Source organism: Maylandia zebra, linkage group LG10 (assembly GCF_041146795.1).
Source record: "Maylandia zebra isolate NMK-2024a linkage group LG10, Mzebra_GT3a, whole genome shotgun sequence".
In the NCBI taxonomy this organism is placed as follows: domain Eukaryota; kingdom Metazoa; phylum Chordata; class Actinopteri; order Cichliformes; family Cichlidae; genus Maylandia; species Maylandia zebra.
Genome location: NC_135176.1, coordinates 27,308,890 through 27,336,887, shown reverse-complemented (window position 1 = coordinate 27,336,887; position 27,998 = coordinate 27,308,890). Strand labels below are relative to the sequence as shown.

The following is a 27,998-nucleotide window of genomic DNA, read 5'->3' as shown; positions in this document are numbered from 1 at the left end:
ACTTTGAGAACGTCTTCATTTATTTATAGCAGGGTGGTGCTGCTCTCAAAGAATAAAACACCTCTTTAGTCACTTAGTTTTAAACAACACACACAAAAAAGATACCGATTATTTAAAAAGGTCAGCGATGACACAAACCACCAAACTGACCAGGACTGTACATTTGTACACAAAAGGCAACAACTACTCTGTTTGCTTTTTATTTTGTGTAACTGCACCAAAGTGTCAGCGTTTGGAAGAACTTTGAAGGATCTGTAAGATGTGTGGTTGACGTTTATTGACATTTAAACCTTTAAAAGCAGCTGACTGTGAGCTGCAGATAAACTATCCGACACCTGCTCCACTCCTCAAACTGAATTCATGCAATGAGTGTTAGAAAGTACACTGAAAAGCACGAGAAGACCGAAACTAATTAGTTCAGAAATGACACGAAAATTGGGTTTTTAATGGCACAGCTATCATCCCCTGTCCCCCTCATCCTGGGTACTAACATAAAAAGGTAAAAAATTACACCAGTAAAGCAACATCATCAAAACCACTCACGCAGGTGAAGTGAAAAATATTGATCAACTAGTTAAAATGCAATTTTTTGATGGGAAACTTTGGGTTTCTTTAAGAAAAAATTAACTGTCAATTGCAGTTTGGTTAAATTTAGGCAACAAAGCAACTTTTTAAGGTTTAGGACAGACTGCGGTTCTAATCCATGGTAGCCCCACTCGAAAGCATACAGACGCCAAAGGAGTCAAAGTCCCATTGCCAGGCACTAGAGGGCGCCCCCTGAGGTGCAGCGAGTCAGATCTGTGCACAACATCAGGCGGGTGGTTTTAATGTTGTGGCTGATTAACATTTTAAACAGATACTTCACACATAAATACTTCACTTCACAATGCATCACCCTTTCACACAGTTTTCTTCTTAGATAATCCCTAACCTCCTTTTCAGCCATAACCTGCTGTAGGTTTTATTGGTTTAGAGCAATAAACCGCACAGTTAGGAAGCAATTATATAAGATAAAGTTTGTTCGCTCGTTTCTGGGTAAAGGTTTGCACTCTGACACAGATCTGCAGATGCTCAGTTGCCAGTTTCTTAATGAAATCTGTACAGTTTTGCCATTTTTTAAAGAAACAGCATGTTTAAATGTTACATACAGTAACCTCAGCTCTTCTTCCTCTCTTAAGCTTCTCATCAAAAAGTCACACCTGAGCCGTAAAGTCCATAAAACAGCATCATACTTTTGGGGAGACTCTCAAAATACTAAATGAAAGTACACAATCACATGAGTAGCAGAGTAGCGCCAACCTCAGGCTGAGTATAAAAGTGAAGCCCAGGGAGTTTAAGCTTAAGCGTCAGGAAGGGGCTACTGTTTCTGGATGGTTTTCAGACCAGGGTATGCTTTAGGTCAGGCCCAACATGGGATCAGCGAGCCCACGAACATAAAGCACTTTGGTTTTTCGGTCAGCTCCACCCTTCAGTCCTCACACCCAGTCTCACCACACCAAGGCGGCAAATCCTCAGTTCAAGGTTTCAAAGACTGGACTTTGCCATGCCCATCTTTTATTTATAGTTTATGGTACTTATAAACAAGCTTCTTTCCCATTTCGATCCAAATGTCATGAATATGTGACCTTGTGACCCCTGAATGACGTCAAGTCAGCACAATAACTATTAACTGCTTGGTTTTAAAATGTAATTTAATTAAAAAAAATTTCAAATTAAAAGTTTCTATTTTACTTTTTTGTTTCATCTGATTATCAGTTTAAAATATAAAAGGTAACTTTAATAAACCTCTCCACTGAGAAACAGGAAATTTACAGTTATTTAAATGTAATTTATTCATAAATTAATAATAAAATAGTTTGATGTTTACATTTTGATGGCTCTGTAAATCAATTAAATCACAATCATGAGGGTTTCTAGTTGTTGCATCCCACCTACTCATTAAGATCTGATCACAGTTTGGACAGAATGGGATTTATGAATAGCTCACACTAGAGTAAAAACAGTCAAAACTGATGGTTGCCTGATTACTGCTGTGTTTTGTTGCTTTTTTTACGTTTTACTTGCAACTACTTAGTGCAAACATATAGTTAATTTTCTATTGCAAGGTAGTTGCAAACATTGCCTGGTGGGAGGCAACCTGTCTCCAAGCAACCGATCGCCCTCAGACAGATTGGTAAAAGTTTGCAAACACAGACAAATTGCTAGCACGCTGTAATCAACTAGTTGTATTCTGGTTATAAGCAGCAGCTACGTCACCATTTATGGAGGAGTGTAGTTAGTGGGAATTTCTGATTAATATAAGTTTGATTTGAATGCGATTTGCAGCAGATTGATTCATAATCACTATATTATCACAAACAGACTGAATGCAGTTGCCAGTTTGAGTGCATTCAATTGAACGATAGCAGACTGACGTCGTCTTATTGTTACACTAAGGTCATTTTAAAGATGGCATCTGACTAAGTGGTCATAGACCCGATCCTGTCTTTGAAGCAACAATTTCAATGGCAAAAAAAAAATCGCAAGTTCATTGCACACAGTCGTGATCTCCAGCCACTGCTTTCCTTAGTGTGACTGTAGAATAATATCAGGTATAAATACAAACAGGTGGGATCACATTTCACATTCCCTGATGATTTACAATTATGCCTCTTTAACTAATCAGTTATATTACTGTTTCTTTTTAATTTAGCCATTGTCTTTCCATAAACATCACTGTGTGATTTTAGCTGTTGTACCTTCAAGTTTGTATGTCTAGGATTGGAAAATTACTTTCTTTGGCACCATCTGGTGGTAGCATGCATAATATGTTAATTTCCTATAAAGAAATTTGTAAAAATATGTTATAATCACATGAAAACATCTACACATAGTGGCTTTAGGTGAGTGATAAACAGTGGGAGTCCTGATAAATGTAAATGAGGGAGCAGATGGGGATGAAGAAAAACACAACAAAGCAGTGAAACTGACTGACTGTCCATGTATCTAGAAAACTGACTTACCTTTTATCAATGAAATGTGGAGACAAAAATTAGTCGGTGTACAGTATATTCTGTCTTGACTTTCTGGCTGAAACACAGCTGCTCTACTGGCTAATCAATGATGATACTTTGTGCATATTCAAGTCTTTTTGTGTGTTTGATCTTTGTCATTTATTGCCTTCTCTTAGCTCACAGAGCGTTAGGAGAGGAGAAGAGTGTGAAGGTGAGCCAGGAGCACGGAGATCGCAGCGCTGACGCTCAGCAGAGGAATCGCAGGTGTGATGTTACTGCTTGAGCTCACGGCTGGAAAAAAAGAAGGGAGTATGACAACATTTGTGAAATGTGCATGTGGTGGAAATACTGTCTTAATGCTACTGGTTTTTACAAATTACCAGTTTAGTTTGTGTGCAGCATGCAAAAGCTACAAGAGTTATAAATATATGGAATTCATATGAACCAATCAATTAACTAATAATTAAGTTGAACGCCCTAAATTTTATGATTTAATGCACAGAAACTTGCCCACTTTTTTAGTTGCAACGTTCAACTGCTTATTAATGCAAATGTCTAATTATTTAATCACACGGCAGGAACTCATTATATTTAGTCATGCAGACATGAATCAAACAACCTGCTGAAGTTTAAACTGAGCATCAGAATGGGGAAGAAAGGTGACTGAAGTGACTGAATGGGGTGTGGTTGTCGGTGCCAGACTGGTCTGATTATTCAGAGACTGCTGATAAGCTGGGATTTTCCCACACAAGCAGTTCTAGAGTTTACAGAGAAACAGTCTGAAAAAGATACAATTTCCAGTGAGTGGCATTTCTCTAGCTGGAAAAACCTTGATGATGCCAGAATTCAGAGAAGAAGGGACATATTCTTGGCACCGTTTGCTGCTGACCATGCCGTTCCTTTTTGACCACGGGCACTGTGGTTATAAAGGGACACGGCACGTGAGTTCTCTGTATTCAAAGGGCCTCCACATTCGCCGGATCTCAGTCCAGTAGAGCACATTGTGGTGGAGATTGACATCATGGATAAAAGCAGTTCTGAAGGCATAAGGGGTCCAATCTGGTACTTACAAGGTTTACTTAATAAAGTGTGTAGTGGCTGTATCTACAACACTTAAACTTTATTAGCTTTGCTTCAATCACTCCAATTGTGTGAAACATGATGGAAACTGTAAACTATTGAGAAACATGCAAAACCTGCTTGGTGACCCTCGTGTGTAGTTTCTGTTTTTCTGGGGCTGATATTGCCGCGGTTTAGGTCATGCTATGATTCAATAAGGTGGGAAAAAAACCTTAAAATTAGGTATTTTTGTCCTTACCCCGGCAGCTCTTCCCATCTCTTTGCAGCATCCCAGTCACACAGCTGCAGATGGGCCCAGCGGCCTTACTGGTGCAGATTTGCTCACAGCCTCCATTGTTCTCCTCACACCAGTCAGACTCTGAAAACACATCAGAAGCTAACCTACGGCTTTTTGTTTTTCCATAGATTACTTAAACAATAAACTCTAAAGCGTGTATTTTACCCAATAAGCTATTTTCTATCTAAAACTATGCTCACCTCTTCTTCTTATGGGTCCAACAGACAGTATGTGCTCTTTATGGTCACTGTCCTCTGAGTACATTCTTCTCTTATGTGGACAGTTCTGCACACACAGTTCATTGATACATCAACACCCAAACACACAGCAGGACGCTTTCTGATTTTTATTGCTCTTCTTGATTTACTCACCACTTTGCAGGCGTTCGTCTCTGAGTCGCACAGAGAAACGTCACAGTGCAGGTGGACTTCATCGTAATCCCCGATGAACTTGAAGACGGTGACGTGAAAGCGGCAGGTGAGTGATACGCCATTCTCTGCCATGCCAATGGTATTGTCCTTAATGTTTGGGCACCTAGAATAAGCAAGATATTAAATGTGCTGTAGTCAAGAAGGTGGTTGTGGGACTTGGGAGGCAGAACGGTCAACAAAAGGTGAGCTTTTAATATGGATAATGTCAACATCCAAACTAAACAAAGTCTTAAAAGGGAGTCCAAACACTGATCACAAATGCAAAGCACAAAAGGCATGACAAAGACCCGAGCATGCGTGTATAACTAAGAAGTACCCGCATGACCAGATAGATGACACAATTAAGACAAAGTAGAGGGCAGGACTATTTATACACATACATGACTAAGGAGATAACTCTTGAGTGTGTATAAATAGTCATGGAAGTAGTGTTCCTTGGAAACAGGTGAAAAGTCATACAGGAAAGATGCAAAACTAAAGCAGGAAAGGAACAACAACCGTAACTGACGCAGGGAGGGTTTAGAGGACATGCTAAACCTGGATGAACTAATTCAAGGGGAACACAGAAAGACAAAGTTATTAATACAAAAAAGAGGGGAAGGAAGTAAAAGTAATGCAGGGCATAAACAGATACTCAGGCTTCAAAATGAAGCAGGACGTGAACAAAAGACAAATACTAATCACCGAGTTTAGAAGACGCGGACAGAAGGACTATGGACTAGAATTACTATATAGTAAAAGTAGGGATCAAAGACTTTACAATCGTATAATAATAATTATAATAATATCACTAGAAACAACACTTACTACTACAATAATAAAACAGTAATAGATTAAACAGGAACCCAAAAGTTACAACAATAAAGAAGGAATCGAAAAATAATGCAAAACCGTTGGGCCGTGACATCCATAGTGCTTTATTCTAAACACCTCAAGCACATTATCTACCTCACGTAAATTTAGAAAAAACAATTTAACTAACATGCCGTGGCGTGGCCTGTTGAGGAAGTACCCAGAGACACTGCCGGCACAGTGAGGGCGTGCAAAGGGCATGCACAGTGACTGTATTTATTACTTCATGTTCTTTTTCTCAAAATGTGTGGATCAGACTATAAAGGTCATCTTAAAGCAGCAGACTGTAGTGAACCCATAGGCTTCATAAAGAGCTACATACTTTACACTGATCACACCTCAACTTCATCTTGGATTACATTAAGAGAAAAAGAAGGTCAAAAAAAATGGTTGAGTTTAAAACATAAAATAAAATCTTTTTTTTCCCACCTCTCTTTTGAGCATTTTTGGTCCAGGACTAAATAAACCTCACCCTCTCTCAATGATGATGTAGCGGAGTCGATCACTGCTGTAGCGCGACGGCGTGGCCCAGCACATATTCACTATAAGGATGAGCTGGTTTTCATCCGCTCCTTCCACAAAAACGCCTACGTACAGGATGTCTCGAGTGCTGAGCACCACCTCCCCCTCTCTGTATGGATGGCGGTACGAGGAGTTTTTATACAGAGCCATCTTGGTAATGAAGTTTCCTTCCTGGGTCGGTAGGGTGAGGTTAATGACGCTGGAGAAAAAAGGAAAAAGAAATGACTATCCAAGCGTTGAGCCGTTGTGTCACACTTGTCGGTGCATATTTGTGTTCTGCTGCCTGACCTGAGCATGGGTTTGAGGACAGTCTCCAGTGAGATCTTCAGGTCCAGCTCATAGGCGCAGGAAAACTCCACGTTGATGGTCTTGTCTCTGGTGATGATGTTCCCAGTGTTGTTCACACTTTCTATCCACACAGTGTTTTTATACATGATGTGTGTGCCGTTGGACTGTAAGAGAAATAAAGCGTAGGTGACTCATAATTTCAAATTTCTACATTAAAGGAACAAATTATCCTAGCTGCTGCTTTTGATTTCACCCATACAAAAAAATGTAAAACATCGTACAGACAGAAGACATCATAAAAACTAATCATTTAGTAATAATAATAATAATAAAATTATTAAATAATAATTTATTCACCAAAAACATTAGCCAGAATTAGCCAGAATTATGAGGATTTAAGAGCCAGGAGCTGCTAACGCACGTCTATAAAAGCAGAAAATTTGACATCAGCAATAAATATAAAGAAGCAACATCAATCTGAGGAAGTTATAAGACTCTGTTGATCACTTTAAAGTGAAAAATATTATTCACATGAGGAACACATTCATGAGTTGCCAATCTTCCCACAAGTGGATATCAAATTTGGAGTGCATAAGATCTTTTACACTGATGAGCAGGGGTAGACAATCGAAGGGGCGGGTCTACCAAACAATTTTCAGCCAGTAGGAAGGGGGTAGGTTGTCTGTGCCAGTGCCACCTAGCCAGCCAGCTAGCAGTGACAAAATTATTCATTGGCACGTGTTGTGGCAGTTTCAGTTAAAATGCTGTAAATGTTGCTTCCAAGATAGTGTAGACCAGGGGTCTCAAACTCCAGTCCTCGAGGGCCAGTGTCCCGAAACTTTTCCATGTGACCCTGGTGCAACACACCTGAATAAAATTAGTAGGTCATTAGCAAGAATATAGAACTTAACTGCATGCTGAAATGTCAACCCCTAACCCTAATCAACTAAATTTAAGTACCGTATTTTTCTGACCATAAGACGCACCGGATTATAAGGTGCATTAAGTGAAACAAAACAGTCAGATAATCAAACTTTACTCAACTCATTCTTCTTCTTGCCTCCACTTCCGTACCATTGATTCACTATAGCTGAATTCTCTTGCAGCTGCTCTATTCCCGCATTGTTGCAGTACATTAATGACTAACCTCGTATTGTGGATGGATTATCTCAGTTGTTCTCCTGACTGAAGTTTGGTCTGTTTACAGCATCCTGCCATGTGATTGCATTTGTTGCTAACCATCGGGAACTCTCCTGTTAACTTTTATTGAGTGGAAAAAGTTAGCATTCATCCTCTAGCTTCACTGTGTTTATATTATGCTAACATAGCTGTGTCGCTAGCCACCATGTAGCAACCCTACAAACGTCACTGCTGTTTAGTTTTCTGTCTTCATTTATGTTGGAAGTGATAGCGGAGCTGTAAGTTTGAATTTTTTTTCAGAAATCTCTCAGTCAGAACATGCTATATTATGTTTAGGTGGAAACTAGCGAGCTAACTTCCTGCTAACTTCCTGCTAACTTCTAACTCTGTTAAATTTAATAAATTCTGTTTTCATGGATGCCTGGATGTTAAGCTTAATTGTTAAACCTGGTAAAGCAGCAATGCTGATCATTTTATTACAGATGAAAGAATTTAGACAGTTTTTAACTCTCAGTGATGTCGCAGTGTTCGTTTAAAAAAGTGTGCGTGTTAGTCCCCATAGGGAAATAGTTCCTCTGCATTTAACCCATTCACCCAGTGAAGCAGTGGGCAGCCAGTGCAGCGCCCGGGGAGCAGTGTGTAGGGACGGTACCTTGCTCAGGGGTACCTCAGGGTAGCCATTCAGTGGAGTCGAACCCCCGACCTTCCGATCATGGGGCCACCACTCTACCTACTGAGCTATCCCGGCCCTTTGACTTTGGGACCTTAAGTCGACGGAGTTTAGGACCCAGATTACTCGTGAGGCTCCTGACTACGGTAGCCGCAATGCTCCGACAATCCATCAAGCGGTGCGGCTTCGTAGCTTACCAAAGTCAAAGTCTACTAAAACATTTTTTAACAGATTTTTGAGCGCCATATACCACATAAAATCGGTTCGAGATCAGTAAGCACAACCAGAATTCATACATAAGGCGCACTGTTGATTTTTGAGAAAATTAAAGGATTTTAAGTGCGCCTTATAGTCCGGAAAATACAGTAAATGTAAGTGTTTGGAAAAATTTACTTCTTAAAGTACTTTTATTGCACCATGTTCATTCACTCATGAGCTGCTGTAACATGAATCAAATGGCTGAATTGCCACCTCAGCATGCAGTCAAGTTCTATAGTGTCTTGGAACATGGAAAAGTTTCAGGACACCGGCCCTCGAGGACTGGAGTTTGAGACCCCTGGTAGATCGTGTTGACGACTACATTGTAGTGTCTAAAAGGATCCAAACTGAGATGCGGGGAGCTTTATCACATTTCGAAAGTGATGACGAACACGCTGGAACACAGACGATTGCAAACTGACCTGTACAATGGAACCGCAGTGTCCCTTAGTGTTGTTAATGTGGAAGGAGATGAAGTCCTCTCCCTCAATGCCAGCGCAGTGCTCGTCGTTGATCCGGACATCTTCCCGTTCAAAGCCCAGCTGGAAGAGCTTACACTTGGAGATGGAAACCTCCATCTGAGCATGCTTACAGGTCACCTCCGCTTGGATGATGTCATCCTCGCCTAACAAACATCGACATGAAATACATGTTTTTGCATGTTGCAAAAACATGTATTTCACGTTAGCCATGTATTTCACCATAGCCATGATTAAATAAAAAAGTATTTTTTAATAGCTTTTAAAATGTATGGCTAATCAAGTAACACGGAGAGTGTCAGATATTTAAAACTGAGTGATTGCAGCTGGATGAAGCACTCACCTTCAGAGTTGGTGGGTAACTCCGGACAGCCACACAGATCGCCTCCATTCTCCAGCTCACAGGTGAAGTTTGTGCAGATCTCTCCTGCACAGGGGTCATAGATCCATTCTGCTAAAGACAGGTCCACACACAATGTTAACTGTCACACAGATGAAGGCACAAAGTTTTTAAGAACATGCACGTATCTAATACTGACAAAGCAGTCAAACAAATTTACATTTCACGTCTCATCGTAGTAACACAGTGGTCTTGATGGAAAGCAATCTGGAAATCTTAGCAAACTAAGCTCATAATGTGTGAATCAATAATATATGAGACCCAATACTTTCACTTTTAGTACGTCTGGTAAATTCAGCATTAGCGCTGGTTTATATTTGTGTAAAGTGCAAAGTTGTGTTTATTTCCACAGTGGGCATTGAGTCTGAGAGAAGTTCACGGTGCCCTTACAGCAGTTCTCTTGGGTGATCCACTTGGTCGTGAGGGTGCCCATGGACCGGCAGGCTTCTGCATAGGCGGCTAGTGATCCACAGACCTGAGCCTTGCGATGATTGTAGCAGCCATCCAGGTAGCAGGACTGGTAGAAAGGACGGGGATCCAGCAGGCCGTGGCATGGCTGGAAGAAGCCTTTGAGCTGGGTGAGCTTCTGACAGGCATCTTCACTCTGTAGAGCCAGGATGGCCGAGTTGTCACAGGACTGAGCCAAAGCCACGTACTGGGTCTCATCACAACTAGAGGAGAAAGACCAAAATCCAACTGTCAAAGGTATTAGGACGCGAGCAAAGAAGGAGCAAAAGCCCTGTTAGAATTGCTCCGTTTGCTATTATCTGTATAAATGATTTGCACAAGTGATATGTTTTAGCAACAGCCAGTTAATATCCAGGGTTTAAGACATGCACATGCTTGCAGACGCATGGCTTATGGATTAGGTAACCTTAACTTTTCCTTTTATATTTTGAGGATAACAGCCAAAGGTTTTTACAAGAACTGGTTATATGGACCGTAAATTCCTCCCCATCTGTGAGCCTCATCTACCTGTTCTGCATGCCGTTGGTCTTCCAGCTCTGTGCCAGCTCCAGGGCGCTGACAGCCGGCTTGCCCCTTGAGGTGATGTAGTCATCATTGGGGTCCCCATTGAAATTCCCACAAAGGCCGCACACCTTGTTCTGGAGCCGCTGGCCCATTGTGATGCTCAGGGTGTTAAAGTGGTTGTAGCGAACCTGGATGTCCTGGGGTGTGTCGATGACAATGAAGCCCTCAGATGTGGACAGGCGTGTCATCAGCCCTGTTACAAATGGTACGGATACTGGTGTGCCATTAACCTGTGAGGACAGGAGAGGCAGACACATGTAGATTTTTGACTCGGGACACAAGAAATTTTTATTTAAGTAACCAGCATTAAGGCTACGGAGGGCCTCGAGTGCTAAAATGCGTTAAATAAATACATCATTAAATAATTAATTAAATGTGTTAATGAATTTAAATTGGAATTAGCTAATTAACGAAATACATACATTTAATTTATTTCATTTAAACTTTTTAAAAAATGATTTAATTCCTATTGTATATATTTAATGACACATTTAATTGTTTCACTATTTAATACATTTGTTGTCAATTTTAGTGAATAATTTCATGGTTCCAGTGCAGTATGGAAGGCATCCATACAGATGATTAGAGCAGCTCTCTATATGTTATAATGGGAAGAACAGGAGGAACTCAGTAAAACAGGTGCAGATAGCAGCAAATACACTGGTCCATTCTGGTGTTAGTTGCCACTGTATCAGCGGTGTGGCCACACTGGGTGTCAATGAGTGGTGTTTTACTTGGTGAACAGTGGCATCCCGGGCAGCGTCTTTCACATTTGCTAGGTTCTACTAGCTTAATGTGGCCTCAGAGCCCACATTAGCTTCAGCTGTTCTGCTGCTGGCTGACCAGGAAGTTGTTCCTTGTGACAGTACTGGTACAAGTCATCTGCATTGTTTACTCCCACTGGCAGACAGGGGGGAATGAATCAGAACAGAAGTTACAAAGGTAACTATGATTCTCTGAATTCCAGGATGACTGTCAGACCTGCTGGCGGCTAAAAACGTCTCAGTGTGAGAAGATTCCCAGAGACCAGATGTAAGCTACCACGTAGTATTTATAGTACACACGCTTCAGTAGTGTACACATCATGCACGCGATTTTATTTCCGGACCTGCGCAGATCATGAGGAGACCCATCTACGTAGTTTCCTGCCATTGGCAGTTATCTGTGAATTCACAGAACTATAGTTATATTTGTAACTTCCATTAGCAAAGTTGCCACTAGAGTGTGTCAGGCCACCCTCATGGAACAAGTGCCAGAAACATGCTGGAGGTCATTTTGTTAGATACTTCCACTGTCACGCTCCTCATTGCACAACGGAGCAAATGCCAGCCCTGCTTCTGGGTGGATGTACACCTGTGGCCTTGTCTAGCTTGTGTAACAACCCATCTCCTGGTATCTCCTCCACACCCTCGAGATCATGTTTGGAGACACAACAACAACTTTCTTGCAGCGGCGCACAACCTAAATGCGAAACACGTGTCATCTCATGCTACCAGCAGGGAAAAAGGACACCAGCTAAAAGCAAAACTAGAGAAAAGATCAGGAAGGATAAGCAGAAAGCTGTGGTCTGTGACCAACGCCTGTGAAACCATTTCCTTTCTCGGGGTTGTCTTCTTGTTGCCTCTCTGGTACATATTTTTATCAATTTATTTTGAAAGGACAGAAATAAAGGGACAACTCTTCCATTTGATACAAAGTGGGTTGGAAGATTAAAGCAAAGCAGTCACCCATGTTTGTGGTCACTTAGACTACAAAAAGTTCAAACTCCTTGTTATTTCTGAACTAGCTCATCTAAAATGTGATAGTAAAGACTGAAATATTTCTGTTTATACAGTTAAAAATTCAACATATTGAAGGATTGTTGAACTACAGAGCACCTCAAACTAAACCATTTTAAATCCAGGAGGCACTCCTACTTAGATGTCCTTTTTCTGCTTACATTTGGGGATTTAGGAGGGGTAATGCTGGGTAAAATGTATTGTCAGCACTAACTGATATCCATTATGTCCTAAAGACAGCATCTCTAAGAAGCCAAATGCATGTAATGCATTTTTTGATCATTTCTAAATCATGTATATAATATTAGCTTTACAACTAACAGCTCATGTTAAGCATGTTTTGTTTTGTTTTTTTAGTATGGGGCTTGCAAACCTTAAGATAGAATATCTGAGTAAGAAGTTAAAAGTTACAGCCCAGGTAGTTTAAGAAAACTTTCCTGTAGTTTAGGGCTGCATGTGTGAAAATGAGTATATAATAGCATGAGTAGTGGTAACACCATGTGGCAGCATTTTAAAAACTCTGCAAGACAATCAAAGATGTACATTCCCCATGTTTTTGTAGTTATATTAACATAAATACATTGCCATGTTACTGACATTGAAGCTTAAACATGATCACCTATGAGTGGGAAACAAAATTGGGCTGTCATTGGTATAAGCTGATTTCATTCTTATACAAAGATTGGCTGTTAGGATAAAACAAAAAAGAACAGAGACAGTCCGGAGCAAAGATTGTGACAATCTGAGCCTCTTCAGGGCATTAGAACTAACGCCAACATGCTTCTTAAGGCAGTCAATAAAATTAATGAATGTTAATGATGGCGCACTCAGATCAGGCAGGATTAAGACTCAGTGGGAGCTGCAGTTTAAAGCAATCAGTCATTAGCTACCTCTGTGACTGCACTTACAGCTGACTGACATGGCCTAAGTCCAGAGCTGGAGGAGATATAATAGGCTATTAGTGCCAAGGTAATTGGTAAATTGGGCTGCAGGAACTTTTTCAAGTATTTGGGAAAGAAAGAGAGACTTGAATCCGATCTGTTTGTTGAGGTTGATTAAAGCGTCTTTGACCGCAGCCATATGGCCAGCACACAGTAACTCGATCACATAAACAAAAAGGAGAAATCTCCTGATGGAGGCAATTTTTCTATTAAAGCAGGATTAAAAGAGGAAGAAACTGTGGTGAAAATGAAAAGCAAAAAAAAAACCTCGGTATATAGAGTGTCCATTTCATAGTGTGATGGTTTTAGTCACTTTATGGTCTCTAATGGTAAATGGACTGGTTCTTATATAGCGCTTTTCTACTCTGAGCACTTAAAGTGCTTTATACAACTAATTCATTCACCCAATCACACAAGAACTGCCTATGTAACATTCATACACAACATGGGGTTAGTATCTTGCCCAAGGATATTTGGCATGCTAGAGGAAAGCCAGGAATCGAACCACCAACCTTGACCTGCTCTACCGCCTGAGCTACAGCCACCCCATAATGTGGCCAAGTTGTTGGCTGCATATTTCTGTGTAAAGTTAATAACCTGTTACGACTATCTTTGACTGTGTTTCAACATGTACAATTATCCCATAATCATATTTTTCTTTTTTTGGTCACAGTGTCGTCTTGGTAACGAAGGTAATCTAGGCGTGCTGATTTGGTCGGCACCAAAGGTGCACAGAAAGGGTGGGAGAGTTTGCTCTCTAAATGTGACCACAGTAAAGACAAAAACAAAACATAAATAACATTTAACTGGTTGAAACACCAGTTTGAATAAAGTGGCCTCCCATGATTTTATATATTTAATGTTATATAATGATTCAGAAACACAGGTAATGGCCGATAAAATGCTTTAAAGATTAAAATCAATGTCTCAGATCACGACACTGATGAAAAAAAGAAAAGATACAGAAATTAATGTCAAATATGGAAAAAAGTAAAACAAACTTGTGCAATAGCAACAGTTAGTGCAAAGTGGCTCCATCGTGTAGTGATTTACTCGTTCAGTTAACAAGTGAACGATCCCCAGTTCGATCCTGGAGAGATAAACAAATCCCCTTTGGATCTGTGACGACTGCTTATGAATAAGTAGCTGAAAGTAGCTTTCTTACGGCAAAGTTGCAAAAAGTGGTTATTTTTTCCTCAGAACCTGGCTGCCTAGCAACAACCAACAACCCAGGACACTAAGCTACAGAGGAAGTTTACTAAAAACTAAAGTAAATGATTTTCTTCTTCTTTTTGGCTACTTCCTTTAAGGAGTCGGCACAGCTGATCATCTCAACCTATCCCTTGCATCCACCACTGTCACACCAACATGCATGTCCTCCTTCACTGCATCCACAAATCTTCTCTTCCCTCTTTTTCTCCTACCTGGCATATTTCACATCCTTTGCAGAATATATCCATTATACTCATTTCCAATACAACTTATCTTCAGTATTGTTTCACTCAAACAACTTGCGACATTTAAGAAGAGAAACCATAAGAAACATGATTCAAGTAATCCTGGGATAAACGTGCACGTGTCAAAGTCACAGAGTTAGACAGCTACACAGTGTGTGGCCTCTCTTTATGCTTATCTTCTGCTTTACTTCACCTAGCCTCTTACCTTGACAGTGCTGCCAGAGATGAGTATATTCTCCTCATTTATATACAGGTAGACATGCGAGATGGTGGTGAGGTTGGGCGTGCTCCATTTATCAAAGTTGGCAATGAGCTGGAAAGAGAGGTCGGGCAGCTTGTGACAGTTTGTGGACAGGACGAAGGAGCACGAGGCCGGCAGTCGCAGCGATGCCCCGTCGAATGTCCTGAACACTCCGCCGCCTGATGCCACGCACTGCTGGGAGCGGCGGGCAAAGCAGCCCCGAACCCCGTACCGGAGGGTGCACTCCTCCTCTGCCTTGCATCGCCTTGGATTGCACTGGATCAGGTTTCGTCCAATGCACTGGCAGCGTTTGGTGCAGTCGGCGTTCCAAAAAAGCTGCTTGGGCTAAAATAAAGAAAAACTCTTACGATTTTATATTTGCAAATAGTGTTTTAACCAAGGTTACATGCAACTTCCAACTTATTTTGGACTTTAAGAGCTTAATGGTTGCACTTACTGATAGATCCAGAAAGGTCTAGTTAAATTTTTCTATATACTTTCTATATTTCTACTGCACAAAATAACCCAGACATTTAAACATTTATAATATATTCATGCACATAGAGCTTGGTGGGAGACTGACCTCATAGTATGTGCCATCGGTATAGCAGCCACAGTTCTGAGAAAGGATGCAGCTCTTGCCGTTGAGCACGTAGCCCTGGTCGCACTGGCAGCCCTCCACGCAGTCCTGGCTGCAGTCCCTCTGGCCGCGGGCTGGTGCACACTGGGGCGGGCAAACTGACATGCAACTGGAGTAATGGCTGTTAGGTGGACAGCTCTGGACTGGGAGCAGGCAGGTTGGCAAAGATATTAGCTAACAGTGACACTAACTCCACTCTAAAAATGTTTGTGGTGTTAATAAATCTTTAGTGTTTAGGGGTAAGAAACAGCTGGCCATGTCAAGAGCTCATGCAGATGTGCAGCAGCTGTTTGGCCCTTTGGGTGAAATATATTTTATCTTTATTATTATACTATTTATTATTTCGGAGTGTAAGAAAGTTGAGGTGGACTTCAAACCTGGTTATCCCTGCTTAGAGAAAACATCCAAAATAAGAACCTATTCCATATAAATACAGTTTTAAATGCACTAATTATCATGATGTAGCTCATTTCCTTATAGAATAAATATACAAACACAACTTAAAAATTACAATTTGTGGTTTTAATGATTTTATCTTAAACCTGCATAAGGTGGGTGGGATAAAACCAGATTTATTTTGCATTTCTGATAATTCTTATCTCTCTGATATTTTTCAGATGAGCTACTTTCTTTGATTAAAACAGCCATTAATGATGACACGCTGTTGCTTCTTCACAACACACAATCTATTTTTCCTAGAGGCAGATGCTTCAGCTACCAGGCTTCTGGAACCAGCTCCAAGTCTGGATTCATGGAGCAGAAACTCTCTTTAAACTTAACTTAATAGTTAGGATTGGATCAGGTGAGTGTAAACCATTCCTTACTTCCTCTGCAATTAATCTCTGCAGGCAAGAAAAAAAGGTTTTGGTGCCACAAGTTTTCTGGCGTCCTTTTGCAAGCTTCCCTTGCATGCAGATAAACAATCTATGTGGGGAGCAAAACAGGGATGGTACACGCTGAAATGCATCAGATAACTATTATCTGCTGACGAAGTTTTACCTTTTTTATTTGGATTTTATCTGGTGGTTATACCAGCCAAGTCAGGATAATAGCCTGTGGGTTCTCAGACTCAGGCTGGCTGGAGGAACTCCCATGATGCACTTCACCTCTACTTCCCAGCTTACAGCCATCACACATTCATATGCTATTATTACTTTTTTTTCTCTCTTCATTCTCTCCTCATTAGAACCTGCCTCTCTCTGAGTTTGGTTCTGCTGGAGATTTCTTCCTGTTAGACGTCATTTTTTTATCCCCACTGTCTCCAAGTGCTGCTCATAGGGCACTGGTTTCTAGCTACGTCCGTGTAAATATTATTCATTTAAACTGGCCTTAATTTTAATTATAAATTCTCTCCAGTAATGGTGCACACAAACCTGAAACTTAAAACGGTGCCTGTGACTTTAAGAAGGAGAATACATCTTGTGATAACACAATGGGAAAAACTCTACAAAAACATCTCCTCACCACACGGTGTGTCGCTCCTCCAGTCGGTGACATGCACCCCTTGGGTCTGACAGGTGCTGGCATAGATCTGCAGCCAGTTACAGATTGTATCCTGAGCTCCCTGATCCAAGCAGGTGTCCTGGAGGCAGCTTTGATAAAAGAACGCTGGCGCCACCTTGCTGTGACACCGTGCAAACACGCCTGACCGATCAACAAGTAACCCACACAGCCTCACTGCCTCGGGCTCCACAAACACATAGAGCCCGTCACCGATGTGGAAACGTATGCCAGTGCTGACTCCATTTGCTTCATCGTCGCTCCCAGCGTTCATGTTGGCATCAGCCACCATGAGAGGGGTGTCGTTTTGGGAGCTTTTCTCTCCGAGGCCACAGCGCGGGCAGGAGTCACCGCAGCCCACCTGGCAGAAGGTGTCCCTCTCCGCCCAGGCCATGCCCCAGTCGGTAGTGGAAAGGGTGGGTGGGGACAGAGGCACGCCCTGGCAAAGGCCACAGGTGGAGTTGTAGAGGTCGCGGGGTAAAGTCAAGAGCAGGAGAGTGTTCCAGTCAAAGGCCACCTTCAGGCCAAAGTCTGTCTCCAAAATGAGGTGCATGCCAAAGGTGAAGATATTGACCTTTCCTGGGCCCAGCTTCAGGGGAAGGTACAGTCGCTCCTTATTCACCTGAGTGAAGAGAGAAATCATGTAAAACTGGTTAAAGATTTAATATAAAATCCCAACTAACATAAAATCATTCCTACAGGAGCAACTTCTAGAAACAGAAGTTCAAGTCTCTAATCTAACTGACTTGTATATTTTCCAAGTATGTGGGGAAGCCCAGGTGGTGAACAGCTACTATTAAGACTGACTGAAAGAGTTTCTGTGAATTCCTCTCAGTATAATTGTCAGAGCGAGAGCGAAACGGAGAAAATTAAAGAAAGAAGGGTGTGTGAGCGAGTGTGTGGGTGGATGTGTCATTTATGTTGCTCCTCAGATCTTTTAGTCGCTTTGTGAACCTGGTCCAAATGTCGCTCAGGGTCGAGGTTTCGTCTGAGCCAAATCCAGGCCGATAAAAGATGCCCATTGAAATTAGATCCACCTTAAGCCAATCAAAGAGGAATTCACCCTCTGCCTGGTTATTCTATCGGCTTGATTAGAAATAACATGTCCTCACAAATGCAATAACTTCGACCTTCACAGGGCATGCAAAGAAAATAAAATCTGTTGAAGATTACCTCATTGCACAGACATTCTCATATATCAACCTAATGCTTACCGTGACAGTGTTTCTGTAGCTTCGAGATGCTTCAATTTCATACTCATAAACTTCCAGCACAAAACCCCTCACCCAAATTGCTTGGCTCGTGTCTCTGTCCTCGTTACGAACCGCCAGTTTAAATGGAGGAAATGTTCTGGTGATGGGTACGTGCGCCGTGTTCCCCCTCCCACATCTGGTGGTGACCATCCTGAGAGTGCAAGAGCTCTGCAGCTCGAACGGCACTCCGCCAAATGGCAAAAAATGTCCATAGCCAGCTGCCACACACAGGGCCTCAGAGCGCGGCTGGCAGAAATACAGGCCGTCATTCTCCTGGCAGTACTCCTCAGGGTGACACGGCGCGAGCTGACAGTATACGGTGTTGTCAGAGCCATTGCAGTAGCAGCGCTCCTGGCACTCCCAGTCTGTCCAGAAAGTCTGGTTGGTGGCCAGCTGACGCCTGTGGTAGATGCAGCCACAATCTCTGCGCGCCACGCACAGGCCATCCCGCAGCGCGAAGCCGTCTTCGCACTGACACCCCTCCTGACAAGGCAGGGGGCACGGCTCTTCGGGGTCGTCCAAGTTGGCACAGGTCAAAGGGCAGGCGCTGGTGCACTCATCAAAGTGACTGTTCTCTGGACAGGGAAGAGCTGAAGAAGAGTGAAGGTCAGGGAGAGCAAGACTTAAGCCAATGTTCAGTCAAATATCTTACATGTGTTTTTATGTTATCCTCTGTATGTGTAGTACAAAATACACTGTGTATCACAGTCACAATACAAAATCACTGTAACTGGTTCCAGTTTTACTTTCCTTCTGACAAGATAAAACAACAGCTCCAAACAAGTGAGATGATAGAAAGAATCTAGAGACCATTGCTACAGATGAAATTAAATAGTTAAATATTAGGTTAAGTTATTGTTGGGATTTTTTTTAAAGAAAACGGAATCAGGTGACCCTCAACCCTTCCTTAGTTATACTGCAGTAGACCGCGGCTCATGGACGCTTCCCATGATGCACTGAGTGTTTTTCATCTTCACACACTTCATTTCGCTCTCTTTGTGTTTATACACCACTCTGCATTTAATCATTAGTTATTAATAATCTCTGGCTCTCTTCCACAGCGTATATTTTATCCTGCCTCCCATCCCTCACCCCAACCAGTTATGGCAGATTGCCGCCCCTCTCCGAGTCTGGTTCTGCTGGAGGTTTCTTCCTGTTATAAGGAAGTTTTTCCTCTTGGGACAATCCACTTTTATAATTCTCATGCAAAATATATGAAAATACCCAGTCGCATTGTTATTATTGCTACTGGAACAAAGTTTTCAACAGTGCTGGTGGTAAAACTCAATAATAACTTACAATAAACAGGAGGGTTAAATGTGTTTTCAAGACACATTATACATTGTTGGGCTCTGAGTTATCAGAGCCCATCAGCAAGACTATGTTTTTACTGTGTTTATTTTTGGTTTTTAGCCTTTTTCTCTTTTTTTCTACTTTTTAAAAGTCATGATCAGCCTTTGTTGTTTTAAAAAAATATGAATTTAACTTTTTAAATTCGTTTTTTAAACAAACAAAGGGGTGGAACAGTGGTGCAGTAGTTAGCACTGTCGTTTCACAGCAAAAAAGGGTCCTGGTTTCTAATCCAGCTTGGAGCTTTTCCGTGTGGAATTTACCCTGGAGAGTACCTGTATGGTTTCTCTCCAGGGACTCAGGCTGTCTCTCACAAACACATGCACATTGGGTTAATTGGTGATTGTAAATTGGCCCTAGGTTTCAAAGTAAGTGTGCATAGCTGTCTCTCTCTCTCAGTCCTGCGAAGGACTGGTGACCTGTCCAGGGTGTACCCTGCTCCATGTCCTATGGCAGCTGAGATATTCTTCAGATCCCCCCTCCTTATCCAATATGGATAAACAGAACAATAGCTTAGCCACTAGCTAGTAATGTATATTTCTTGCAGAGTTTTGGCAAAGTCCTAGAAGACTTTAGAATTCATTTATATGTGTTTGGGGGTAAATAGTCTGGACACACTGCAGGTTATTTATACCAAATTTTTACTATAGACACTGCTGCTCACAGTCTTTGATCACAGGCTCAGAATTTCTTGTTTTTTCCTAATGAAAGATTAAAGACCTTGCAATCTGTGACACCAAGACTTTGGAACAGTCTCCCAGCCCAACTGCAATGAGCTGACTCTGTGGACTTCTTTAAAAAGCGATCTTAACTTGATTTTGTATTGCTATTGCTTTTCGATTATATTTTACGATGCTTCATCCCAGTGTTTATTTATTTTGATTACATCTTTTGAATGCTTGTCTGTGAAAAGGCTTTATAAATAAACTTTACTTACTTAATTATTAGATTTAGTCCGTGTAGGCATCTCTGTTTTGGATCTACAGAGAAGAGTTTGATAATCGACAACTTGCTGATCTTTCTAATGACCAGCAAGAGGTGACTGCTCTGATTTCAACAAGAAATCCAGCTGTGTGAAAATCTATAGAAAAATTTCGTTCAGTGCCCTTCATTTGTGCTTTAAGTAATCACTTTTATATATGTTTATGGCCTCAGCTGCTGCTATGAAGTCATCTGGACTAAGTTTATGGTCCCTGTTAGCCTAAAAATGGAAGATGATGCAGTGTATAGTTTAGGGGATGCCTTGATTTTACAGTCATTTCCCGCTGTTTGTAACATGGCCTTTCAAAACAACAAGCTCGCCAGGGAAAATGCTCAGTTTGAGACCTGACAACAGGCCCTCACTAGCCAATGGTTGACGTAATGGTCCATCTTTTATATAGATGTAATAGCCAAAACGGTTACTCACGACAGTTGGTGGTGCTCCTCCATGAAGCAAGTCCTACTTGAGCATCCTGACAGGCGGTGGCGTAAGCCTGCAGCGAAGAACACAGGGCTGAGCGGTTCCCTTCCCTCACGCACATGTTATACAAACAGTTCCTGAAGAATGGCGAGGGGTTAACCACTGCGTGACACGCAAGAAAGGAACTATTCCCGGGGTCGTTGATATTGCCGCACATCCAAGGGCTCTGATAAAGACGTAAGTCTGTGCACATGCGATACAGGTCGTCGCAGTCGCCATTGCAGGTAAGATCATCAGCAATGGAGCGCCAGCCGTCTGTGAACTGTTCGATTGACTCTGCCTGGCGTCCATTGGGTAGGCGAAGGTCATCGGTTGCATTGCTATTGAAAACACCACAAAGACCACATGTAACATTGTAGAAGAGGGTTGAAAGGGAGATATTGAGGAATCCTTGATGTGTGTAGTGGACACGAAGCAGACCGCGGGACTCCACCACTGTTGCATTGCCCGGCGCTCTGTATATCATCATTGTCTCCATTGGATGGACGTATGGGAGCAACACTAGTTCACCATTCACCTGCAAAATAAAAAAGTGAAATATATTCAGCTGGTTCCAAGCCTCATTTTCATTGGACTCAAGAAGGCCTTCATTAAAAAACCGTTCATGTTCCAAAGTGCATTTATGTGAACTAGTTAGTTTAATTAATGCCAAAACCAGATGGCAGTTTTCAGACTTATAATGTCTGAGACATGCTTTTATGGTCACACTCTCATATTGCCTCAAACAAATCTCAAGCCTATTACAGGTGATTAAAAGCAAACAAAAATGATGATATGCTGAGATCATTTTTAAGTCTTAACATCAGCCTTGTTCAGCACAAACATTTTTTTTCTTTTAATGAGGCTCTCTAATGACTGGAGAGAGATTGTGGACTGCAAACATAGTTGTGTTCTTTGCTTCTGGCTGTTTGACTTTATTAAATTTCTCCAGTTTCATAGCGTCCAACGATTACACCTCCAAAGAAAGAGAGCTGCTCTCTTGTTTATTAATATGGCTATAATATATAACTATTGTGTCAACAGATGCTAAAGTTAGATACATTTTTCCATGTTTAGAAAACCTTTAATAGGCTAATAAGCTAACATTTTTGAGCAACACAGACAGCAGAGATGTGTATTATGAAGCAAGATTTTGTGACTAAAGTTGAAGACATAACCCGCTTGGGGGCAGATTATGTTTGAGATTAGAGAAAAGAAAATCAGAAGATATGAATTCACTGTCTGGTGACCAATCAGCTCCCTGGATCAGAATTTCCAGAAAACCTCTGTGCACAGATAGTAAGAGGGTCTTTTTTCTGTTTCTGTTATTTAAAGAATTCTTCAACAATTTTATGTAAGCATTAATATAATATGCTAAAACAAAGTTTTCTCAGTCGTTCAGAAGATATTGGAGGCCTTTTATCTATTTCTTTTACCTAACAACTTCCAGTTCATTTTAGCTAGCTAGCTAGCTAGCATTCCTTTAGTTAAAATATTGGTACGTTGTTTTTTTAATTTGCAGATAGCCATTTTAGCAATTAATTTGTTCATTCATAGTGTTAGCTAACAGTTTACATTGCTAATGCAATCATTTCCCAAGCACTTCAGAGAACTTATTCATTTTCCAAACAGCTTTAACTGTTAGCCACATACAACCTCTTTTAACAACCCATTTGTTAACACGACTTATTCTTCTTCCTCTTTTGGCTGCTCCTTTTAGGGGTCTTTGTAGTGGATTATCTGCTGCCATCTCACCTCATCTCTAGCTATTAATCTGTCAAAACAACCTCATGCATATATATCCTCCTTCATTATATCCACAAATCTTTTTCCTTTGTCTTTGGCCAACAGTAGCACAGTTTCCACCGCCACTCTGCTGGCAACTGGAGCACTGGACCTGGCCAATCTGGTAAGAAAATGGCATTCTTTGTGATCCCCATTTTTGATTTGGTACAGATTTTATTCCAGGACCCTCTTTCTGTTGCTACTCTTCCTATTTTTCCAGATATGGGACTCATAGTAGATGTAGGCTTGACTGGCTTGTAGTCCCACTGTGGTTGTGTTCATTTGTTTACCGGATGACCATTGCTGGCTGATAAAAATAATTAATGCATTTATTTTTGCTGTTTATTTCTATTGCTACTGCTTATGCTTGGGTTTGAATTAGTTTTTTCAGCTTAGACCTCTACCTAAATCACAATTCCAGCGTTTTCAGTTTCAATAAAAGCGAATCTGTTCATATACTTGCGGCAGTGCAGAAGTCTCCACTCGCTATTTTCCCAGATCCCAAAAAAAAACCCCCACAAGATTTTTACTTTTTATGAAGAAATACTAACCTTGACTGTATCAAAATCCAACCCTCCCATCTGTGCCTCCACGTTAGCTAGCGTAACTACCACAGGTCTTTTCCAAGCAGGCCCTTTGTTGACCAACCGCCGGCCTAGCTTCACCTCCACCATCGAGCCGTTGGCTGGCACTGGAGCGCACAGCTTCAGTAAGTAATAAGAGCTGTCATCTGGGAACGACAGGAAGGTGCCATCGAAGGAGGATGTCACTGAGTTTTGGGTGACTGAGCAAACCCCTTCTCTTCGAGGGTAGCAACCCAGCAGGCCAACCTCTGCCTTACACACCTCACCCTCCTTACAGGAATCATTGAAACAAGAAACTTCCCCAGCAGGCCCACAGGTACACCGGAGGGTACATTCTCCTTCTTCACCGCTGGGACCTACCCAGAAAGTCGTATTAAGGGGGTAATAAAGGCCATTATGCTCACAGCCACAGTCTTCACGCTGTACACAGCGGCTGCCACTGAGAATATAGCCTGGGTCACACTGGCAGCCCTCAGTGCAAGGATGAGCACAGTACAAGGGAGCGGTGAGGTCTGAGCAGGAAGCTGGACAGGCGCTTGTGCACACTTGATACTGGCTGAAGTCTGGACAAGACCAAGCTAAGAAACAATAACGGAGAAGAAATTAATTCTGATTTCATATGGTAGATAAGTGCTTTCATGTCAAATTTAGCATTAAGCAAACTGAATCTCACCACAGAAGGTGCGAGATCTCCAAGGTCGTATTGTGACACCAAGGGCCTGACAAGCCAGTGCATAGGCCTGGATGGCCTGGCATAGAGTAGTGATGTTATCCTTGTTGCTGCACATATCATAAACGCAGCTGTACACAAAGGCTGTAGGATCCACAACAGCTCTGCAGTCCCTGAATGGTCCATCAGTTTTGTTAATTAACCCACAGTAGTCAGACCGAAAGTAGAAAGCTTCTGCAAGAGGGTCACACATGCTGCAGTTCTGTGCACATCCATCTGTACACCTCCAGTCTGTGTCCTCTGCCCTCCAGCTGCCTCCCAGCTCCACTACACTTTCTGCCAGAGTGCCATCAGGTAGTACGGGATCATCGGCAGGGTCATCATTATAGTTGCCGCAAAGGCCACAAGTGTTGTTGAAGTAGGAGCTGGGTAGGGAGATGGATGCGTAATGTTGGCCATCGTAAGTTACCAAGAGTCCAAAATCAGTTTCTAAAGCAATGGCAACCCCAGATTGGTACACCCTGACAGCACCAAGCTGGAGTTGGACTGGTAAAGTCTTCACCAAGCCATCCACCTAAAGAGAGAAAAAAGGATGTTTTGGTAAGGGAACAGGTAGAAATCATTAACCAATATCTAGACAGTGTATCCAGGAGGAACGCAGCTATGTGCTTATCTTCTGTATCCATAGATTCTCACCTGGACTGTTCCAAAACTTCCTTTTGGCAGCGTAACTCGGTGACCATACACCTCCACTGTGACGTCTCTAAGCCAGGAAACAGAGGCAGCTCCACGGTTCTCGTTTTTGGCCTCCACACTGAAGAAGGGCAGCCCTGCTACCTCCCAGCAGGGCCGAGCCAGCAGGTAGGAGCAGGTCCCCTGGAAGTGATAGAGGAAGCCATCGAAGGTGTGATAGTGGGGGTCTCCGAATACCACGCAAGTGCTGGTGCGAGTGGGCTGGCAGTAAAAGGCTCCTTCCAGCTGCTCACAGGTTTCAAGCTGCCCACACGGAGCCTCTTGACACTGCACCTCATTATCGATGTCGAGGCAGCGACACCGCTGTGAGCATCTGTCAGACAGCCAAAAGATCTCTCCCCGTCTGTAGTAACGGCCTGGAAAGGATGTAGAACAAAGTAGCATTTCATGGACTAATTTTAGTGAAGAATTCTTTGCAAAGAGTCAACCTGCATGCACATTATCAGTGTTTGATGTTTGACTTGCCATTGTAGCTGCAGCCATTGGCAGGATTAATCAGCTCAGTGTCTACACGGAAGAACCAGCGCCCAGGAATATTTACATTAGTTGTTTGTTCAATGTTCACTACATCATTTGACCGCGATCCTGGCAGGTTGAAGAAATGGCCAATATCTCCACCATTAAAACCTGACTAAAAAGGGCAGAGTTGTGAGGCATATCAGATTGAATGTCCAGAGGATAATTTCTGTATACGAAAAGCCTTATTGTCCTTATGAAATTAGGAGGCACAGTGAGAATACCTGAGCTGTTGTACCGCCCAATCCTGTTAATGGATCTCCACCACTGGCTGTTCCTGTGCTCCATGTGATTTCGCCGTAGTTGAACATACTGAAGAATGCCACGCCATCTGAGATGAGTACAGTTTGGAACGTGTTCACCTTTAAATCAAACAAATGGATTAAAAAGATTTTAAGAAAGAAGAAAAGTGAATATACACTAAACAAATGTATAATGGATGAAAATCTTTTTTTTTTCATGTAATTAACACCCACAAAATAGACAGGAAACTTAAATACAAAAAACCTGTTCCTGATTTAGCGTCATTTTAAAATTATGTTGCTCTGTACAGTGATGAGAATTGCCCACCTTGTTACAAACTGAAACAGTTGAAAACTTCCTGGATATTTTCTTATGTGTTTCTCTAAAAAGTGATCTCTCATATGGCACTTATCTAACCTTACTAACCATTAACATAGCTTGACACAACAAGCTACTTTCAACCATTCATACACACAGCAGTCTTTTTGTTTCACATACACACAGGCACACACCGGGTCTGAAATAAATACCCACTAACTGCCAAAAACGAGTAGATTTTCAACTTGGTGGGTTAATCGTGGATAGCTTTCTGCCACACAAATAGAACAATGTAGTGAGTTGCTTTGTAGTTAAACTGATAAACTATTAATAAATATACCTGAAAAGGTTTTGTTTAACTTTTGCTCCTGCCTCATAATTCAATTTGTATTAATGTGTTATCTATACAAAAACCTATTCATGTGATAGAAAAAGGCAGTTTTAGCTGGTTAAAAACATTATTGAGTGGTGCAGGTTTTACTGCATGAGCCCCTTTTGCACATATACTATATGGACTAAAGTAGTGGACCACCAACACACAAACAGGAGCTGCTCATCCACTGAATGAAGTTCCCAGTAACAGTTTTTGTGCTGATGTTAATGGCGATTTGAAGCTCTGCATTCACTGAGTCATCAGAGCGTTGGCGATTGTTACACAGTTTGTGACACTGCTCTGTAACTTTACGTGGTCTGCCACTTCATGGCCGTTGCTATGGATCCTACAGACATGTTTGGTGAGCTGGGGATGAATTGTAAGCTTTCGAATTAGTAATTCACTCTGCAGCTAAACCACCCAAAACACATTAATTACATTTAAATTGCAAAATAACTGTTTACTTGTCCAGAAACAGATGTTGGCTAGATTTGAGAAGTCTAAAGTAAAATATAGCAAGCTAAGCTGGGTAAACTACATGCATCTAACAAAAAAATACAATATAGCTACAAATAACACTTAACCTAACGTCCATCCATCCATTCGCTTCCGCTTATCCTTTTCAGGGTCGCGGGGGGCGCTGGAGCCTATCCCAGCTGTCGTAGGGCGAGAGGCAGGGTACACCCTGGACAGGTCCTTAACCTAACGTATTTACATTATTTTATCTTCCTCATTTTCTTTGGGATGGTAAAGAAAATTGCATAGGGACCATAAAATATCCTCAAACACACGTGTATAGCATTATGTCTGAATGGCATGTTAGTTCTTATAATGAGTGTGTTTGAATCATATATGGCAACCAGGTGGCAATTATTGAGGCTCACACATTTATATACAGTACCAAAGTCTGTGTACACATGAGAAATACAGCAGATGAAGCAGATGCACGTGGGGCATATTTTCCCCTTTTGATCAGCCAGTTCCTATCCACATACTGGTGGAAGTGAATGACCAGAATTCAAACTATGCCAGAGTTAAAACTTTACCGGAGTTGTCTGGCTTCCTCCATAGAAAGTGACTTGGTGCCATGTTGAAATAAAGACCCATGTGGCAGTGAAGGTGGGCATGTTTTTGAAATACTTCCGGACATCTTGTGTTGCCCTTTCGAGAATTTCTGGCTCGGTGGTCTCCCGGTAGTACACGTCTCCGCGGATGCCATTGTGCACATCTGCCCAGAGTGGAGCAATAAATGACCTGCTGTCACTCAGGGGAAAAGCCTCTGGTGTGAATTGGCTAACCTGCACGTTGAAGGAGATTACACCATTGTTGTTGACCTGTGAGAGGAAAGAAGAGGATTTTTATTTCAGTTTCATGGTCCAGCATTAGTTAGCTTTAAAGATATTGATTGAAGGACTGTGGAATTCAGGGCTTACATAGATAGAGCGGTAAGGGATATTGAAGAAAATAAAGGGGATGAGTAAAGTAATTTCAGGAGAACTTCCATCGTCCATCTTTGGAGTCTCTAGATCCCTATGGCCAGGTCCATACGGATACAGCGTATCCTGAGTGTTACCTTGAAAAATAATGTACAAGAGCTCATCAAATTGTAAGAGTTGAGGAAGAGAATGGTATGCTAGCTCAATATTTGCATGTCTTATACCTCTTGTGTGTGCAAAGATGCTGAAGATATGGAGCAGAATGACTGGACAGCCTGGCCTGACCATTCTGTCAAA

General features: G+C 41.8%; 1 protein-coding gene across 1 annotated transcript; it reads right to left on the bottom strand.

The window, feature by feature from the left end:
* Window positions 1-12: 12 nt before the first annotated feature.
* On the bottom strand, window positions 13-27,998 carry tecta (tectorin alpha). The gene is made up of 23 exons (XM_012919149.3): window positions 27,926-27,998; window positions 27,699-27,838; window positions 27,312-27,599; window positions 25,556-25,693; window positions 25,281-25,446; window positions 24,759-25,171; window positions 24,066-24,636; window positions 23,360-23,970; window positions 20,991-21,561; window positions 18,194-18,822; window positions 16,944-17,601; window positions 15,423-15,622; window positions 14,804-15,184; window positions 10,366-10,652; window positions 9,781-10,061; window positions 9,334-9,444; window positions 8,934-9,136; window positions 6,444-6,607; window positions 6,106-6,354; window positions 4,722-4,884; window positions 4,551-4,635; window positions 4,312-4,431; window positions 13-3,284 (listed from the first exon to the last, which is right to left on the bottom strand). The coding sequence occupies exons 1-23, from the start codon at window positions 27,987-27,989 to the stop codon at window positions 3,181-3,183; spliced, it is 6,597 nt and encodes a 2,198-aa protein (XP_012774603.2). The 5' UTR covers window positions 27,990-27,998; the 3' UTR covers window positions 13-3,180.